The 21,049-nt window shown below is 37.9% G+C and overlaps 1 protein-coding gene across 6 annotated transcripts in view; it reads right to left on the bottom strand.

The window, feature by feature from the left end:
* Positions 1 to 21,049, bottom strand: part of LOC145690794 (uncharacterized) — an 85,854-nt gene that overhangs the window by 9,251 nt on the left and 55,554 nt on the right. For all 6 annotated transcript variants that reach the window (XM_081766075.1, XM_081766076.1, XM_081766080.1 and 3 more), the window contains 3 exons: positions 19,268 to 19,350; positions 12,251 to 12,500; positions 4,189 to 4,286 (listed from right to left, as the gene is read on the bottom strand). In XM_081766075.1, the coding sequence (XP_081622201.1) occupies positions 4,189 to 4,286; positions 12,251 to 12,500; positions 19,268 to 19,350 (431 nt within the window). The remainder of the gene's footprint in view (positions 1 to 4,188; positions 4,287 to 12,250; positions 12,501 to 19,267; positions 19,351 to 21,049) is intronic.

Raw genomic sequence — 21,049 nt, 5'->3', positions numbered from 1 at the left:
AAAATTAGTGATTGAGGCGGCATCTTCTGTATGTGGACCGCAGGCACGACATGAGTTCGTTCTGTCTACACTAAAATCACGTCAGCACATGCCAAACTTCTCATCAAAGTCTGACTACAAGGCTAGTCAGCAGTAGACACTAGCAGACAGTGACACTTACACAGTGACCTAGCAGCTTAAAAGGCACGCAGGTGGGCGGGCGGAACTTGCTTTGCAGCCACCTCCTCGTGGTGAGTTCTACGTTATTTTTAAATATATAATTACTACAGTTTAGAAATAAGCGAAGAGCTGGAAAAGTATTTCCTTCTTGAAAATTTAATGCCAAAAACATAAAACGACAAATAAAAAAGAAACACTAAAATGAATTGATTTGCATAAGCTTTGCTACACTTCAACCTTTAACTTTACTACATCACTCCCTTCTTCCCCGCCAGTGGATTATTGGTGATTTCTCGTGCATGATGCAGGCATAGATACTTTTAAAAAGCCTTTCACTTTTTTTTTTTAATTGTTACCGTAAAACAAGAGGAAAATATTGACATGAATTTTTGGTATATTATCGAATTTTCTCAAATTTTAATACGTTTTAACGTATTTTTAGTCATGTCGTCACCTGAACCATATGACCTATCGAACTGATTTTTTTTTTTTTTTTTTTTTTTTACGTGCTAAGGGAGCAAGAAAAAACGCTACCGCTAAACGAATATTACATGTTTATTTTTAAAAAATGTATGAAAAAGCTACAAATTATTCCTTTAAAAAAATGAGCCGTCATACATGAAGGACGTCACCAATCGACTTAGATTTTTTACGTGATATATAGGTAAAGACACACAAAATAGCCCTATCCCAAAATAAATTTCCAAAAAAGTGTTTTTTCGATTCACCCTATTACACACCCCGGCCGCCATATTGGATTCAACTTTCGGTTTTTCAAATGGGATTAGGTGTAAATTATACATCAAATGCATGTACAATTTTCTTAGAAGTTCACTGGTGTAGTGAGCTTTACCGTTTCTTGTACCGTTTGCAAGGTATTGCATGTTAAATATCAGGTACTTTACGAATATTGAACCAAATAGAAAGTTGTGCAGGGCCCGTATGTATTGTGCTGAACGATGCAGCACATACAGGGAAATTATACATGCTTATGAGACTTCATAAACCAATCCAGTAAGTGTAAATATACACGACAGTAAGTACACCGGATGACTGAGTCATTGTGCACTTGAGAGATGAGCAACTCGAATTTTCAGTTTGCCAGAAAACATTGTCGGGAGCATCAAAAAATTACAAGTAACGGGGAATGCAGGGTTTTTCCAGGCATATTGTTGAATACTGGAGCACTAAACTGATTATGGACAAGTGCGTGAAGTTTGATAATAGCATTACGGGTCTGGAAGTCTATATCAATATGATCAACCAAATCTGCTCATCAACGATTTTGTGAGCGAGTTGTGCTTGAAGATCTACAACTTCCGTAATGACGTCTGTGAATCTGCATATATGTATATCCAGAGAATATTTCGTCAACGATTAATCACGTAAAAGGTTATATCTGCACAACTTTCTATTTGGTTCAATATTCGTGAGGTCCTGACATTTAACATGCAATACCTTGCAAATGGTATAAAATACGGTAAAACTCACTACACCAGTGAATTTCCGAGAAAATTGTACATGAATTTGATGAATGACTTATTCGCACTTGAAAAACCGAAAGTTGAATCAATATGGTGGCTGGCGTGTGTAACATGTGTCAAGAGAAGTAGTACTTGCTACAATTTATTTTGTATATGCCCACATTAATGTTTAGTTACAAATACAGAAACTAAAAGCAATTTTGTGTCCGAGCGTTATAGTAGTTTATGATTGAATTCCGGATATATGAAGTCCCATTAATATGCAAATTACCGGTATGGGCCGCTAAAGTTAGTACAATACACATTGGGCCGCAGAGAACTTTGCATTTGAATTAATTTTACATGAATCCCGAGGGGAGACTTCACAAATGTACCTTGTAAGAATATATTAGAGTATAGGTTGTTCCCCACTGTTTCGCCTCCATGAAAGCTGAATTACAGGAGCATATTACCCTCCCCGGTTACATTCAATATTGCTCCATAGACTCGTTATTAACTTCTATTTTAAGGATTAAAGTGATAAACAACTAAATGTTATATGTTATGCCAATTTGTATTGTCGTAATTATTTACTAAACATGTTCTCATTGATCGTTTATTTATTTATTTATTAACACTTAGATGGCAGTGCATAAGTGTGGAAGAGAGATGGGAAGTAAGAAAAATGGCAAGTGTATAATGAGAGACTATTAATCCTGGATCAGTAACAACTCCAGCTGGGCCTTCTGTTTTACAATACGCGTCTACAAAAAAGTGAATGTTCCTTCTTTTGTCTACGAGGAGGGTCGGCCGTAGGTAATTTGCCGCCCCCTCTCGAAAAGGAACAAATCTTGAAAACTACAATTTTAAGTATGGTACCCCATCATGAACAACGAAGGGAGCATGAATATATTAGGAAAGTTCTTACTTTTAGACTTCAAAGGTTTTTGAGCCTTATCTCTTAAAATGATTCCATATCATACCTTAGTAACACATGCGAAAAATTAGTCCAATTGAAAACTAAATGGTGCCCCAAGCGACTCAAGTTTTTCAATGCATTTACAATAGACCCACTCTTACCATAAAGACTGTCCCAAAGTTTTAAGAACATTGTCACAAAATGGTTAGAGATATTTTAATATCCTAATAACAAGAGTTACATGGATGAATTATGAACCAAAACCACACATAATTATTCAAAATAGCCACCATTAGCATGCACACAGTCCTTAAGTCTTCGTGGCCACTCATGAATTGCATTACGCAACATATTAACTGGGAAATATGTAGCTGCTTTCCGAAGAGACCGCTTTAAGCTTTCAATATTGGGATGTCTCTTCTTACAACGAGGATTTTAATAAAAATAGGGAAGTCAAGTACACTACGTGGGCGCCAAAATTGACGCCTATTATTAACAATACTCCATTAGAAAAAGATAAGTTGTTTGTAGCACAGAAGTCGCTAGATTTCTAAGTAAGTCGTCAACTGGAAAAATATATTTTGTAGCCATCTAGGACGCTGAATCTCCTTGACTCAGTGACTTTTGCCCCAAACAGGTAACACTGGCTACAAACTCAGCTCTGGCCACATCAGATTATGGCTGAGGTACCGGGTGCACTACTGGAACCTTTCATGCAATCCATTCATTCCGGAGTGGGACGAACCTCTCTGGGCGATGATGGATTAGATTGGATCTTAGTGTACCTTTCAGCACAAAGGCTATATGAGACGTGGTGCTACAGGTTACGATGATCCATACTAATGCGTTCAAGTTTTAAGCTCATCTACTGAGAATCGAAACCGGGATCCTATGCACCTTAGCCACTACTGGGTGGCCTTACTCTACAAAATTGTTCCCCCCACCACGAGGTATGGGACGTTCGACCACGAGGCGGAAGTGCACTCAGAAACCTTTGAAAATGAGATGAAATCTTTCAGTTTAACGTCCCACACTATGCTCTTTAGGCTAAGGAAGACGCATGATTAACGCAAATAAATGACGACAGAGGAACTGGTGGAATGATAATGGGGGAGGTAACGCAAGTAGCCCCAGGGACCTCACGTAGCAGAGGTAAGCCGTCTACCACTGAGCTACCGGGCCCCTCTAAATGTGCACAGAGAATATGCAATAGGCGTTTGGGAGATTTCTCTACTGCTACTGAGGATAAGCAAGACTAGGGTTAACTATGGTTACGTCCATTCTACTCCTACACAGTGAAATATGCTGTGGTCGTTTGTTTATTTTTCAGTTTTACATACCACGTACCTAACTGCCCTTTAGAGACAATGATGAGTGTTGTGACAGCAATACGTAGCACTCATGCTCTGAGCGGAATTCGATCGGCGACCGCCAATCTCAAGCTTTAGATCGCTCAACCATGCCAGCCGATTGTGACCACTTATCAAAACACTGTCTCGGTGTTCCTTTTGTATAGGAAAAGGAAACTTTATAGTGATAAAAGTGAGAAACCTGCTGGTTTAACTTTACTTCAGTTTCCTTCGTGGCGCAAGTCTGAACGATTTCTCTATACTAGATCTAGTTTAAATTAGAAGTAACATGTAGTACCTTTCTAAACCTCCTATTTGGTTAGGAATCGAAGCCTTCTTCTTGGGCATAACATTCTCCAATTCTTGCTTCTGTTTCACATTCTCCGAAAGATAGTTCTAGAATGAAGAAAAAGTGATTCATTACCAAAGATGGGGTAGGCTACCAAAAATTTTACATAAAATCAAAAATTGAAACAATTATACCTTTAATCAGTACTTTTAAGTGGATTTTTTTTTTTTGGGGGGGGGGGGGCAAAATCAGTCCACAGTAGAAACGATGCCCAAATTTACACATTATTGAATAAGAAAAACTACAAACAGTTTCAAGTTATCATGCCACAGGCCTGTATTTTTCCTCAGAAAAAAATACTAATCTTGAAGATTAAAATTTTTATAAATTAAAGATACTAATATAAATATCTACATATTAAAATGCCACGTTTATATGTTTGTAGTCAAGAAAAGTTTATACGTTTGTAGTCAACTCTCTTGACAATGATCTCTCGGAAACCACAAGCTCTAGCAAGATGCCGTTTTCACTAATCGATTAAATTTTGTGTAGATTGTTGTTCTGTAGATTAAAAAAAAATTGCCGTTATTTTTTTATTACATTTTTAGGGGTACACTGGAAGTATTAAAATTTTAGAAAGTAAAGCATCATATCCTACGAGTTATACACTCCAACACCACACGTTTGTATACAGGGTTAGTATATCTCTCCGGCGTTTGTTTCATAGCCAAATGATGAAAAACGAACGATAACCATTTCTCCAGTCTAAGATGAATATTTATTGTTTGGAGTGTTTTGCTCAATAAACACTATATATCATTGACATCATTGTGTGTATAGCACGCAAGAAGAAAGAAAACTGATCATACATGAATTAGAAACTCCATCCAGGAGTAAGCTCAAATCTTGCAAACGGTGCAAGATAATGAAAAAATAATCGAAAAAAATCTGCTCTTTGCGATATCCCTTGCCGATTTTTTATTAAGGTGTTCTTCACTTGTGTCTGTAAAGGGACATGTACGCATGTTGTGAGGAATGTCAAGGAGATTCACGCTCATATGTGAATGATGCGCTGTGTAGAGAGCGCAGGTTCAGCTAGTTTAGCAAGCAAATTTTACTCTTGTTGTAAACTCATATTTTATGACTTATTTAATGAAATAGGCTCCGTATGACGTAAGTTCTTCTCATAAGTACAATATTATCTAAGGTTAATCTAGAAAAACACTTTTGTTAGCAAAAAACTTAATGAACATCTGAATGAATCAAATCATGCAACCGAAAAATCTTCCGATATTCTCAGACTGATAAAAGACAAGGAAATATTTTCAAGACTGATAAAGCAGAAAAAAATCAACGTTCTTTTCACTAAACAAACTTACAGGGTATATGTATCCTGTTATTGATTAGTTCAAAACAGTACGTTAAACGTCGAATTTTGGTTGACGCCTCCCAAGTTAATCGTAGACACATTAGCGAACACTTCCCAGGTAGAGCAGAGGAGTTTAGCGAGCTTAATTGGTAGAGATGGTTCAATTATCCGATCTTATAGGCTTCCTCACAATAAAGTGAACAGTACTCCTATGATTGATCTTGATGATCTGAACGGAAGAATAACTAATGCCATTGATACTTTTGACAAGAGTATGGAACGGCAGTTATGGACGAAGTTGGAATTCAATTAGATATTGTACGTACAACCAGAGATCCATATATCGAACATACAATGACTAAGTTGATGAATCATATAACAACATAATATTCCTCTACAGTATGTCAAATCCGAATGACGTTAAAGTTGTAAATTGTGTATATAGGTACACACAAAACTCACGACTTTTAAGAATACTGTTTGTTAAACATCGCACTACTTTTTTGTTTACCTTCATACACATTCGTGCGCATTAAACCAGCATTGCAAAGTGTTATATCTACTTCTGCCATATAAAAAGTATTTATCTGAATTTAACATCCACGAACTTGCACTTTAGTTATCTTACTTTAACTCTTTTGGTTCTTCCTTGAACGATGTGTGTGTGGCGGGGGGAGAGGGGGGTATTGAGTACAGACAGTAATACTTATTTCCCGCTATTGAAAATAAAATCTAATGGCAACGTCATTACTGTATAAACAATATCCTAATACTCTGAAATGCATCTACTGTATGGCAGGATATAAGACGCACCTCATTTTCTGTATTCAATTTTGAGCAACACTATTTTCACAGCATATTATAAACATAATTTTACGAAAATACAAAGTGATATTTTAAAAGAAAGATGCTTAGCTAAGTGTAAGATCGCACATATGTCTTGAAATGTCTAAAGCACATATGCATCTAAAGAATAGCCGGCCTTAAGAGGTGCGGAGCCCAATTGGGAACAATTTTGGGAACCCCCCATTACCAGTCAACTAGTACCAAGATCTATAGGATTATGTACTATATATAAAGTCTATTATAAACTTAATTTCTCTGAGGTAGAATGAAAATGAGAAAGTTTGATCGATCGGAGCAAAAATAATCAAAATGTACGTTTAAGAAATGAATAGGGGTCAATGGATCCAACAGATGTATGCTACATTTTAATATAGAACTGCATACGTGTAAGCCTACAAGCAGCTAACAATATTTGTATTTCACCTCAGAAAAGTAGTCATGTTGATTTCTTTTGGTGATTGTAAAATGGGAATGGTCTGTTTGATCTCCCGATTTACACCATCTAACTTTTTCTTATGGAGTGTTTTAAAGGAAAAGTGTATCATCACATACGCAATTTAATCGAACTACGGAAAGCTATCACAGAAGAGTTCCACAGGATACCAACACGGATCTGTTAAGCTGCTTGTGACAACGTTGATCTTCGTCTCCAAGATGATGCATTGGTGGACCTTGCCATGGAGAACAGAGATTACTCTCATACCTTTCCTTAGAAAAATTTCATACAGGGTGTTCAAATTATGTTGCTAATTTCTTTACTGCAGTCTTTGAAATAGTATATACATAATTCTGTGCCACCCTGTATATAATTTCTTCAGATAAAAGAAAATAATTAAGTGCTCTGTTGAAAACAAATTAAATTTTTGAACTTCTAAAAATCACTTAAAATTGATAGACTATAAATAAGTCATAATATTATTCCTTTTTATTAAAGTTATTTTCCTTGCTTTCCTTCTCTGCAAAGTCTTTTAGAGTTTTGTTTTATTTCAAAGTCCAGTTAATTTCAGATTCAGGTCAAGAAAATCATATACACTGCAATGTATTCACGCATGGGTCATTCCATACGAATTCACCAGATGCATGTTGCTTCATAGTCACAGATTTGGCTGATTTTTTTGGTACTGAAAGGTAGTGTGGTCTAAGTAACAGAAATGCAATATGAGAACTTTTTAATAGATACTGCGGAAAATACAGGGTGTTCAAAAAGTGACGAATTTCTCCAAATTGGCCGTTTCTGAAAAAACACCCTACGACAGAAAAAGAGCCATATCTCAACAACTATTTGACCAATTGTAATGATTTTGGTCTTATATGAAAATGGAAGGTCTGTACAAACCGAAGATGTCATTTTTGCATGCGTAACTCCAAAAATCTCAGAAAAATCTTGTGAACTAGACAAAAAATACTAACCAAAATAACACCCGAAATGACAATTTTTTAAATGGTGAATCCCAAGTGATAAAACAAAATAATTTGGTACATCACGTTACCAATACATACACAATAACATAAATAAAAATTAAAAAGATATTATTTCTGACAATGAAATTATCACAATTTTATTATACCCTTACCTGGTTGCTGTCTGACGCTTTAGAAGAGTCCATATTTCTGCAAACACAACACATATGGCACAAATTGAACAGTTCTAGCACACCAGAAGATATGTGGAAGTATGTCACTACTGTGTAAGAATTAACACGCACATAATAGAAGGCAAAAATGCTCCAATTATACATCGTTATGAACAAGGATATAACATAATAATCACAGTATGTCCAAAAAAGACAATGGTATGAAGGTACAGCATGTAGAAGCTCCCACCGAGAAATACTTACAAATACTGCTTCTGGAAGAGGGAAACGATATTGGCAGTATCTTCTGCACTGATGTAATATGTTCGTCCTGTTGATGTGATGGGAACATTGATGATCTTCAAGACATGGCCTGTGAGGATCCAGCATGTGTCAGGAGTTGAGGGCCAGGTGTAAGACATAGATGGACCATTAGGATGCATGAACTGTACTTTTACATCACCATTTTCTTGTGAAACATCAATGATCTTTCCCAACTACCATTTTCCACAATAAACACAAGCTACGTACTGCTCTACTTGTAACTCAGTAACTTGTGACTGTACATGCTCCCTTTTACCCAAGTGTACATTGTGTGAATGAAGAGAACCAGAAACTCTGTGCACTTGAATTGTTAGTGAATTCGGTATGGGGATGAAACTATGATAGTGCCTGATACCACGAATTGGCTGTGTATTAGTGTACCTTTTCTCCAGAGCAATGGAAGAAGCAGATATTTCTGATGATGAAACATACAATATTTTGATGCCAGTGATATTCTTGTCTGCATAATTGAAGAGATCTTCAGGAGTTAATATCATATTATCTCTTGGGTGTTTAAGACTTGTGAGTAGCCATTCGTTTCACAGTGGCACCAATACCATCACATGCCGTTTTTCCATGGCTTGTGCCAAAGAAATGCCACTCCGCCATTGTGCCATGATCTTCCAGATGGTAGCACAAATTTGTGAGGTTTTTGTAATTTTTATACTGTGCTGCTGAGCCGTCACTGAAATACAAAATATGGGCCACTTCCGGAACAACTTTTCTAATATGAGCAACAATGTGTTTCTGAAATGACCAAAATGTATTTGTATCATGCTGCAAGCAGTCACTTATTACGCACATACAGAGGTGACAGACAGACCCAGAAGCATCTCTGTAATAGACCAGAAACGGATGAACCGTAGCTTGACAAGTACTCCAATGAAAACTCTGAATGGAATCCTGAATTACAACGGAATAATTTTCAGAGAAATCAGCAATAATAATAACTGTTTCTTGTGTTATGTTTTCCCTTGATATTTGCAAAAAAGTGCTCTGACATTTAGAAATGAAGTGATGAGCTGTAAGTTTTGAAAGATTGGTAACCAGTTTGTCAATAAAGTCATCCCATGGCTGTTCTATGCATGCAATAGTTGATCTGTCCGTTTCTTCCCACTGGTAGTACTTTATAGTATCTACAAGGTTAAACATTTCGGATTGCAGCAGTTCCGACTTGACAAACTCTTCTGATGGACAGTTTTTGCAGCGATGAATCATGCATTCTTCATTCTCTAATGTACAAACCAATTTTTGGAGCATACCCTTATAATCTTGTATGTGTATGGCTTGTAGCATCAGCTTGACATTTTGATGATATTTACATACACAAACAGAATGTATTCCACGGCTTACAGTGGTCACACACTCCTTGGGACGTAACTGGCAAAATTTAGAAAATCCAATTTTTTCTGTTGGATGCTTTTCCTTAAAATATGTAAAGATTTCCTTCAAGTTGAACAATAACAGCCTCTTCTGTTTCAATTCCCTCCCATTCTCAGTCGGCACAGACACACAAACTCGACTTATATCATCATGTAGATAAAATTCTTGAACATATGTTATTGTATCATTGCTTACACTTGCACCTTTTCTTTTACCAGGTTTGGATAGAATACCTTCTGTGTTTCTGATCGTACGTGCTTGTCTAACCATATATTCAGTTGTTTCAAAATATTCCATAGTCTGTGGTATAGTCCATGAGTTAGGAACTAGAGTCAGTATTTGCACCTTATCCGGGAAGGTAGATACAGCAAATTTTCTCCTGAGCCCCTCCATCAATGTGTCACAGTCTGAACATGTGGTAGTGCACGGCGTTGGAACACTGTGTAACTCATGAGGAGGAACATGTAATAGATCTGCTGCTGTCTGAACACATTTTGCACTTAAATCTAACAGTTTCTTTTTCATGTATGGTGTACGCCTTTTTCTGGATAGTTTTTTAACTTTGAGAGGTGAACACCCAACAGCAGTGAGGGAGGTGTTCAGTCCCTCCAAAGACGTACTTGGTTCAGAAAACTCTATATCTTCAGACTGTGAAGCACATGTATCTTGTTGCTCCGTTTTACCTGCAGTAAAAATATTTTGGTAGCATGTAATGCACACTTTCTGTCCTGGTGCAATGTTCAGATTTGTAAGATTGACTTTACACAACATTTTCAGTGTTAGAGTTTTAAGAGATTTCTTTCATGGTTTATGAGAATGCAAATTCAGAGGGTCACAGCATCTTCTTTGGTTATGTTCATATCTTGTGAGATATTCTATTCTTGTGAGATATTCTATCTTGTGACTCTCACAAATATGTAGTGAAGCAAAGTCACCTGTTTCATTCTGGACAAGTCTTGCTCTTAATTTAAGAAGTTCTTGGTTTTCTGCACTTAAACTAGACACAGAATACAATGGCTGTATCTCCACATGCTCACCACTACAAAGGAAACAAGTCTCCATTTTTACCCACTCAGACAATGTCAACACTCACTATACTGTACAAGTTTGGAGTTGTTTCTCATGTAGCTAAGTAGTTTTGTTACTTACCCACAGATGGCAGAACTGAACAATGTACTTTCTTCACATATTCAATAGATGGCTCTGATTCATCCAAACCTGGGAAAAGAAAAGAAGCAAGTGTACGCCAAGATACTATAAGATGAGTTCAAGAATTTTACCTACCGATATAAGTCGAGTGTGCTGGTAAAAAGGATTGTATATCTGTGCCAGTTGGGAATGGAAAGATCTTGAAGCAGAAGAGGCTATTATTCTTCAACTTAAAGAAAATCTTTATATATTTTAAGGAGAAACATTCACTAGAACATTATTGGATTTTCTAACTTTTGCCAGTTACGTTTCAAAGATTGTGTGGCCCTACATATAATCACAATGTCACGTTGATGCTGCAAACAATTCACATAAAGATTATAAGGATATGCTCCAAAAATTAATTAGAGGGAAACGAAAGAGTACATGTCTTTGCGAAAATACAGACTCTTCTAAAGCGTCAGACAGCAACCAGGTAAGGGTACAATAAAATTGGGATAATTTCATTGTCAGAAATAATACCTTTTTAATTTTTATTTATGTTATTGTGTATGTGTTGATAAGGTGATGTACCAAATTATTTTGTTTTATCTCCTGGGATTCACAGTTTAAAAAATTGTCATTTCGGGTGTTATTTTGGATAGTGTTTTTTGTATATTTCGCAAGATTTTTCTGAGATTTTTGGAGTTACGCATGTAAAAATGACATTTTCGGTTTGTACAGACTTTCCACTTTCAAACAAGACCAAAATCATTACAATTGGTCAAATAATTTTTGAGATATGGCTCTTTTTCTGTCGTAGGGTGTTTTTCAGAAACGGCCAATTTGGAGAAATTCGTCACTTTTTGAACACCCTGTATTTTCCGCAGTATCTATTAAAAAGTTCTCATATTGCATTTCTGTTACTTAGACCACACTACCTTTCAGTACAAAAAAAAAAAAAAAAAAAAAATCAGCCAAATCTGTGACTATGAAGCAACAAATGTTCCTTCAATCTGGTGAATTCATATGGAATGACCCGCATATATTTGATAACTAAGAGTAGATCACACTCTAGCGCAGAGTCTTCAATAGGCGTGCAGTCCAATTTCAAGCAATCGGTCAAACTGACTTAAGTTCGGCTCTGGTCCAAAGAAAAAAACATACATGCTATGAAACTATAAATAGCTATATATTGGGTAAATAAAGCTATTGCACCCAAACTACTTTTAGTGAGTCACTAAACTGCACGTGGCTGGAATGCTGTTGCACATCGTAAGTAAACAAGGAGGGCATCAACCAACACAGAATCGGGAATATTTATTGAAATTGCAATATCAAAATATCTGATTGGTGTAGAAGATGCATTCCATTTTTCGACTTATTGTGTCATATATATATATTAATATTAAAGTGAGTCTTATACACCGCATAATACGGTACTTACTAGTTTTAAATCCTGACAGCCTGAATCTGAGGAAGCCCAAGTCTCTACCTGCTTTGTTTGGTAAAAGTACTCTGAAGTCTGAGGTGGTCCAGTCTCTGGAATGACATCAGGAACTGTCATCTTTCTGGTTCTCTGCATATCATGCTCAGAAGTTCTCTTCTCAGCTTCATGGCCATTCGCTTCGTTCGACGTCTCCTCCTCCGACACATAAATTTCCTCAAATGTTTCATTCTCAGATTCACCGCCCAAACTACGATTGGAAAAGCAACACATAAATATAAAAAAATTATTTCCATTCTCCGAACTTTGTTTTTTTATAGACTTAAATTTGATTTAACCTACTCAAGAAGCAAAACTTGTATTGTAAAATTCTTAACATGTAACAATTTCGCCAACTACGCACTTGGCTCCATCAGACACTATGAACACACAGGACAGAATTAATACGTGAATAAATAAATAACACTAAATATACAAAAATAAACCTGTGCAATTAACTTACTTAATCTTTTAAGACTCTTTAATAACTTATTCCACTGTTCATCAATTCAGTGGTACTTGTTTCTTTATTTATTATTTGTATTGTACGAGGGTAAGGGAAAAATTATCCGCACTGTTGACATAACTCTTCTTACATTGTTCAATCTTACCTCTGTCCTGACCATTGTTTATTTTATTGTTATGCTGTTGTGATCATGCTATGAATGTTTGATCCTAATCCATCTATTTGGTCTAGGAATTAATTCGTGCGGTTGGTACGCACACATTGAAGCTGTAGTACAAACACAAAATACATAAATACCTTAAGAAAAATATTGTCCATCGCTAGCCACCACTTTCGCCCATCTGTCAGGCAATGTACGGATTCCATGGCGAAAGAAGTCCTCATCCTTGGAAGCGATCCAGTCAGAGACCCATGTTTCGATATCTTCTGAAGAAGTAAACCGCTGTCCAATCAAATCGTTGTTCATGCAATCGAACAACTAGTAGTCCGAAGGAGCAACGTCTGGTGAATACGGCGGGTGGGGTAAAACACCCATCCGACATTTTCTAAATAGGTTTTGACCGGTTTTGCGACATGTGGGCGAGCGTTATCATGTTGAACAATAAGTTTATCATGTCTGTTCTCCCATTCTGGTCGTGTTCTGGCCAGAGCTTGCTTCAAACGCATTAATTGTCGTCGATAACGTTCTCCATTCATAGTTTCACCCGGTTGCAGCAGCTCATAGTACACCACACCTTTCATATCCCACCATATGCACAGCATAACCTTTGCACAGTGAATATCTCGTTTTGGTTGTGATGGACCTGGTTCACCTGGTTTCACCCAGGCCTTTTCTCGTTTAGGGTTCTCGTAATGGATCCACTTCTGATCACCCGTAATAATTCGATGCAGAAACCCCTTTCTGCTCTGTCGTTGAAGCAGCAATTCGCAAATGTTTTTTCGTCTTTCAACGTCTCTGTCTTTCAATTCATGTGGAACCCAATGTGACATCTTTTGAATCATTCCCATGGCTTTCAAGCGTTTGGAGACTGTTGTTTGATCAACGCCTAATGCTGCTGCAAGTTGTTCCTGCGTTTGACACGAATCCTGCTCGAGCAATGCTGTCAATTCTTCGTCTTGAAATTTTTTTGGCTGTCCAGCTCGCTCTTGGTCTGCCAAGCCGAAATCACCACTTCTAAACCGTGCAAACCACTTCTGACACGTTCGCTCAGCTAGAGCATGGTCACCATACACTTCCACCAAAATACGATGACTTTCAGTCGCACTTTTCTGCATGTTAAAGTAATGCAGCAGGACACCCCGCAAAAACACTTTATCAGGCAGAAATTGCGCCATGTTCACTTAACTACAAACTGGTGTTGTTGACGCTTTAATCCACTGCCCTATACTACGAACGATACGCGATGACAGGGGTTTGCAACACATGTGTGGATACACGGAACTCCGTTCGTTGCGCCATCTCTTGTCCACCCGCACGAATTAATTCCTAGACCAAATATTTATCTTTCTTTTGTTGCAGATAGATCATGGCCGCTCCATTAGAAGTTTGCACCAAAGAGGAACAATTAGTAGTAATCCGGTTTTTGTGGTCGGAAGGTGTATCAGGGGCCGCAATCCATCAAAGACTTACAAAGGCACAATACGGGAACAGTGTTTTGCCGCAACGGAGTGTCTACGACTGGATTGAAAAATTCAAAAATGTTCGCACAAGTGTTACGCAGGAGGAAAGAGCCGGACGACCATCTAAGGCCACAAATGAAGACAATATTGAGCGTGCACGTGACATGGTTCTGTTCGACAGACGAGTGACTATTGATGAAGTGGCACATCGTCTGGAAATTAGTCATGGTTCCTAATACACATTCCGACCACAAAAAAGGATCACTGCTCGTTGTTCCTCTTTGCTGCAAACTTCTAATGAAGCCAGCCGCCATGATCTATCTGGAACAAAAGGAAGACTAAAATACACGAAAACACAGCTCAGTATCAACAACGTAAGAAGAGATACGTCAAAACTGAGGATAATTTTTTACTTACTCTCGTATTATTAATATTCAAATTTAAGAAATTATCTTGTTAATTAGATCAGGCCTAGTTATTAGAAATTAATATATATATATAATATGGTGTCAACAGGGGGAAGGGTAATAGTAACTTTTTATTTTTTATTTTTGGTGTGTGATGTAAGAGGATTGGCTGTTGTAGTTTCGAGAAACCAATCAGGAATCAGTGATTTTTTCACCGTCTCATATATTAAATCTGTCACTACCTGTGTATTCATAGTATCTGATGAAGCCTCAGTGGATAGCTAGCGAAACTGTTACACGTTAAGAGTTTTTACAATAAACGTACTATTTTGCTCATCGAGTAGTTTAGAACAAAAGATTAAATTAAGCCTTAAGTTTAATGTCCTGCAATTATACTCCGTAGGCTAAATGGGACAGAATGCTAGTAAATTACAATGGGAAAAAAGCGAAATACGGAAGAGCGAAGAAAGGAGAAAACCCGACAATCCAGTTAAATATATGAGACCTCTCTCTTACTGAAGCACTCTGCAAATCCTATTTATAAGTGGCAAACATCTCACTGAGCTAATTACTACTAATAATGAGCAGTCACGCTAATAGATGCATTTTTCCGGTGACAGCTCTTGAAGGAAGTTACACAGCTAAACAAGTAACAGTGCCACGTGTACATCACGTGGAATTTAACTTGTACGGCGTGATATTTTCTGTTATTATTGAAACCGGAAGTCGTAGTAGATTTACACCATTCCTTGTTTTAATAGAGAGAAGATGGAATATATTCTTCGGATGTTTAATTAATAACAGAAAGCTGCTGTTCGCTTTATAACGACCAACGTTAAAACCGGAAGCGGTTGATTTCTACCAATTCCGGTTTGAATAGGGAGTTAATAGAGATGATGCTTCTAATCTTAGAACACTAAATCAATTCTATAAAACCGCTTCTCGCTACCAATTATTGGTTTTGCTCCATATAGATCAATATTGAAACCGAAAGTCGTGTGGTGGAAGGTGTAAAGAATTCCGTTACTTAGGGAGTAAACAGCACGCGATAATAACTTAGGTGCAAACAAAATATAAAATCCAGAATACGTAGATCAGATGAAGACGGTATTCGAAGAAAAATAAAAGCTTCTAACTGGAAGCAGTAACACAACTAAAGTAAAGGTTGACGAAAGCATATACAGGATGTTCGGAAACACCACCATCTTTTGGGAAATGATTCCTGACACCAAAATAAGATGAAAATTATATACCAGAGGAGTCCAACTTTTCTGTTTTAAAGGCCGCATTGGCAATGCCCATTTCCCACGAAAGCCTCACAGGATAGTTTATTCAGTCTTATTCAATTTTGCCTAACTTTCTTTTAGATACAGGGTGTAAAAAAAGGTACGGCAAAAATTCAGGGGTGGATTCCTTATGGGTAAACAAGCAAAAAAGTTCATATGACCATATGTCGGGAAATACATCGTTACAGATTTACGGCATTGAGCCACCTAATGATGTGAAATAGTCACATTCTGGTCGGTTTTTAATGTGACTTAATTTAAACCTCAATAACTCATCCCCTTATTAAGCTACGAAGATAATTTTGGTATCTATGTATTTCTGAAGGACGACGCTTTCCGCCGATATGTATTTTATATATGTGAGAGGTACCATGGTGGACGGGAGAGGGTAATTACGTGTTTTTTTTTTTTCACCAGGATTTTGGGGATGGCATTCCTTTCCCCTTGGGGTTATACTCATAAAATGCATATCGACGGAAACCTTCATCCTTCAGGAACACATTGCTACTAAAATTATATCCCTAGCTTAATTAGGGTCTGAGTTATTGAGGTTTAAATTGAGTCACATTAAGGAGCAACCAGAATGTGACAACTTCACACCATTAGGCGGCTAAATGGCCGTAACTCTGTAACGATGCATTTCCAGACATATGGTCATATGAACTTCTTTGCTTGTCTACCCATAAGGAATCTACCCCTGAAATTTTGCCGTACTTTCTTGTTATACCCTGTATATTTCAGTTATTAGTTACTTTAATAATGTACATGAAAATGTATAAAACTATATTACTTGATATAATGTAACTTCAAAACTATGTTATGACTATTTTATATTTTTTGTATACGTAATTTAGCTTTCTTTTACAACAGGCCTAAAACGTGTTTAATGGCTCTGAAAGCCGCAGGTTCCCTAACCCTTCTATAGACCTGCCTAGGTGAAGAAATGCTTTCTTTCGGCTTTATGGCCAATCAAAATGCCAGAAGAGCCATAAGAGCCATAACTCATAAATGGACTGTCGGATAAAAGGAGGTATTCATTCCTGCGCAATTGGATGTGATGTATGAGCGGCATAAGGGTATCCCCAAAGAAATTAGGAAATTTGTGACGTATTCTACCAAAAGTAAAGGCAGAAAATAAAGAGTATCCTCCATTCATGATAGGTCATACGAGGCCGAAATGTTGAATGAAGATGTGTCTCCACACTTACTAGACTTCAACACAGACAGGAAAGGTGTTCAGATATAACATCGGCGAACTTCGGGAAAATATTCTTTACACTTTAGGAAAAGAAAACAGGAAAAAAAAAAAAAAAAAAAGACAAGCCATGGATGCAGAAATCGATTGGGATCATTAACTAGGGACCCCACGCGACAGACACCAAGGAAAAAGTGTTCTGGTCCTGTTACTTATATCACATGATTTCCTTCCCATGTTTTTACTAATTTTTCCTAGATTTCTCTTGAAGAGATCTGATGGCAATACTATAATGAATGACGGTTTCTTCATCTTGTGCAGAGATTCACTTTCTAGATTTTCGAAGAGAGTTTAAGTCTTCGAAATGCCTGAAAAAACTTGTACACTTTTTTCATCGAATGTCCTCACCAGAAATCGAATCCGGGACCGCTCGCTCCAAAGGCGAATTACCGACTACAAAGCTAAAGTTTCGAGATTCCGAAATTCGAGGTTCCCTCATAAATCATGAACAAACGATAATTGTATGCGCCATATAAATCTAAAGATGAGTTAATTTCAGTTAATCAAGTCTTTAAAAGGCGTTCTTAGAAAGAGACAAGCCGTTCTTGGAAAGAACGTTAAATGTTTTGCTGCATTCAGACAGCATTCAACTTCAATCAGCGAAACCAAACCATTAAAATTCCAGCTGATTTCCAAGAAGATAATAAATATTGTATGTTTTCTGAAAGCGTTAATCGGTTCAAACCACTTCCCCCTTCAAAAAAAAAAAAAAAAAGGTTAATAAACAATAAAAACCCGGGTAAAAGTGGATCTGAAATGATAGGAGACGGATGACGTCAAACCGTCCTCCGTGTCTATCTTTCACTGAGATGGCTTTGGCTTCCTTCATAATTCTGTCCAAAAATTGTTGCACTGGCTACTATGGTGGTATTTGTAAAATCGATTCTGTGTCCCAACTCTAAGCTATGCTTCGCTAGGCCTGACTTTTCAGGTTGCTGAAGTCGTAAGAACTCTCTTCACCACAATCTCTGAAGACGAATTCAATGTCTGCATTCGAAACGTCAAATGTCAATATCTTCACCTGTCTAATAGCCTGAGTACACTTAATAAAAACACCAATTTGACCTTTCATTCTGATACAAAGAATTTGTCTGTGTGCGCGAATGCAGATTACTGTACCTTGAGACAAATTTCAAAATCTCAATACTACAAGGATGCTACAAATGCTCATAAAGAAAATACATCTTCAAGCAAAAGAATTAATATCTTGAAATGGAAATGAAATGAAATCAAGTTTTACGTTCCACGGTTATGCCGGCTAGGCTAAAGGAGACGGCGATGAAAAGAAATGAATTAAATGGTGGAGTGAACAGTGGGAGGAAACAGGAGATCCTTTAGAAAACCCACGCACACGGTGTTTGTCCGCCAAAGCTCACTTGGCCAGAACTGGGATCGAACCAAGGACTCCATGCACCAGAGGTGAACGTTCTACCACTAAGCCACCGCGGCCCGTATGAATTAATATCTTGTCCATTTACTTCTGCTTTATAATGGAATGGAAACAAAAATAGCAACTAAATGTGTGTGTTTCGTTAACTGCTTCTTTTCTTTACATAATGAACAAATTTATTGAAGAAACAGAGTCACAGACGTAAGCTATTAGCAATTAATTTTTGTTTTCTGGAGTTTAACAGACATTTTCGGCATAGTATTTCTAAGATAAAGGTCTACCATTTAATGTGATATAGGCCACATGTCTTCTGTTGGAGAAACACACGAGTCTTCTGTACCAAAAACGACTACGCCAACTCTTCAGCAATCATGCAGCGCATTTGCTTGCTTGTTTGCCTGTAGCTGAGGCTATAGACATGTGGACCTTTAGTTTACGTGAAATTCGAGCCACTCAAATAACTCCCATCGGCATCAAACGAGCATTACCTTAATTCACTCGCTACGCCACTCTAAAGATAGTGATACCACTCATTCATCCAATTGAGTACTGACCTGTCCAGTGATTCATCAACCGAATTGCCACCGCGTGCTTCACCAAATGAGTCCTCGTCCAACTGGTTGTTTAATTGCTTGATCTGGAACAAAACGATAAATTACCCCAAAATTAAACATACAATTTTAAGTAATACATAAATAAATTAGAATAAAACGGGTATTAAAAATTTTTGACTCTACTTTCGTTTGATAGACCTACTGTTGAGGTTACATTAAGTAACGGAAAGTATATATAAAATATAAATACTGAACCTTACGAGTGCTAATCAGATTTCCCATTACTTTTTCATTTTTTTCAAAATATTACGAAAGTGAGAATACTAAAATTCCTCTGGGTTATTACTTAGTGACTAGAAAAGGGTAGTTAGTGAAATACGGTATTTTTATTCTTAATATACGTACACCGTGTGATCAAAACGTATCTTGTAACAGCAATATCTTGTAAGTTATTCGTGGGCCCATCTCAAGGAGTGGCATCACATATGAGGTTAACTCTCCTTTTGTCTGTATAACATCTTCCAGTCTCGCAGGCACATTTCCGACCAGGTGGCGAGAGACTTTCTGGGGAATTGAAACCCATTCTTCGCGTAGAAAAAAAAAGAAACGAGATCTTTCTTTTAATGTCCCACGGTTATGTCTATTCGGTTAAGGAAGATGATGATGGAAGAATTTGTGGAATGATAAAGTGAGAGGAAACGGGAGCACCCCGACAAACCCAACGGACACAATGCTGTCCATCGCAAACTTACTTGGCCGGGGATTTAACGAGGTATCTCACGCACCATAGGTAAGCGCTCTCGCCATGAGCCGCCATGCCCCCCTCTTCGTGGAGAATTGAAATGAGGGCAGGCATTAATATAGGTCTACGTGTCCTATGCAAAGTTAGCGTCCAAAACATCCTATAAACGCTCAATGGGGTTCAAATACAGACTCTGAGCAAGCCAGCCCACTATCGTGAAATCACGAGGCGTGCTGTCATATTAATACACATAATACTCAGCTCCAAAACGGTCGGCATGAAGTGAGCGGTTAAAAAGAACGTCCTTGCTACCCTTTTCAGTGACACTGCTACGGAGAGCAGGATGTCTAAGCCCTCTCCACGAGAAACAAGGATTAGGAATTAGATTTCTGGGCTGTCGCCATCTAAGGCCATTTAGCCCATCTCCTACATGAGGGATGACGTCCCTCGGTGAGCACACTATCCGATGAAAGGGAAGGAAGAAAGGATTGGGGAAGAAAGGAAGCGGCCCGGATATGTTAGGTACCCTCCTGGCATTTGTCTGGTGTAAATGAGGGAAACCCAGCAAAAACCTCATTGAAGATGGCTGGCCTGAAAAAGCTGTTACACTTTTTCGATTATCCCCACCGGGAATCGAACCCGGGACCGCTCGCACCAAAGGCGAGGGCGTTAGCGACTATCCCATGCGGGGCCACCAACGAGAAACAAGTCCAACAATATAATGACTCACCTCCTAATGTCACTGTAAGCACTACACAGACCTGCAGATGTTCACGAGGTCTTCTCCAAACTCGGTTTCATGAGTCCACCACATGGTGTACCAAGATTCATCACTCTCAATAACGCCTTTTCACTGTCCACGATCCAGTGGCGTCGCTCCATACACATGAGCAGGTGTCGATGTGGTCTGTGGTTTAGAGGCAGCTCCTGATAAACTGTTCAATTCCTCGGTGACGGTAGCGAGGAATGAATATCTGTTTCCCAGAATGAATCTCTTGAATGCTTGACGGTCCCCGGAGATCGAAATGTTAAGGACAGCT

The sequence above is a fragment of the Thermobia domestica genome, chromosome 7 (assembly GCF_964235325.1).
Source record: "Thermobia domestica chromosome 7, izTheDome1.hap1.1, whole genome shotgun sequence".
In the NCBI taxonomy this organism is placed as follows: domain Eukaryota; kingdom Metazoa; phylum Arthropoda; class Insecta; order Zygentoma; family Lepismatidae; genus Thermobia; species Thermobia domestica.
This window is presented reverse-complemented; position numbering and strand designations above follow the sequence as displayed.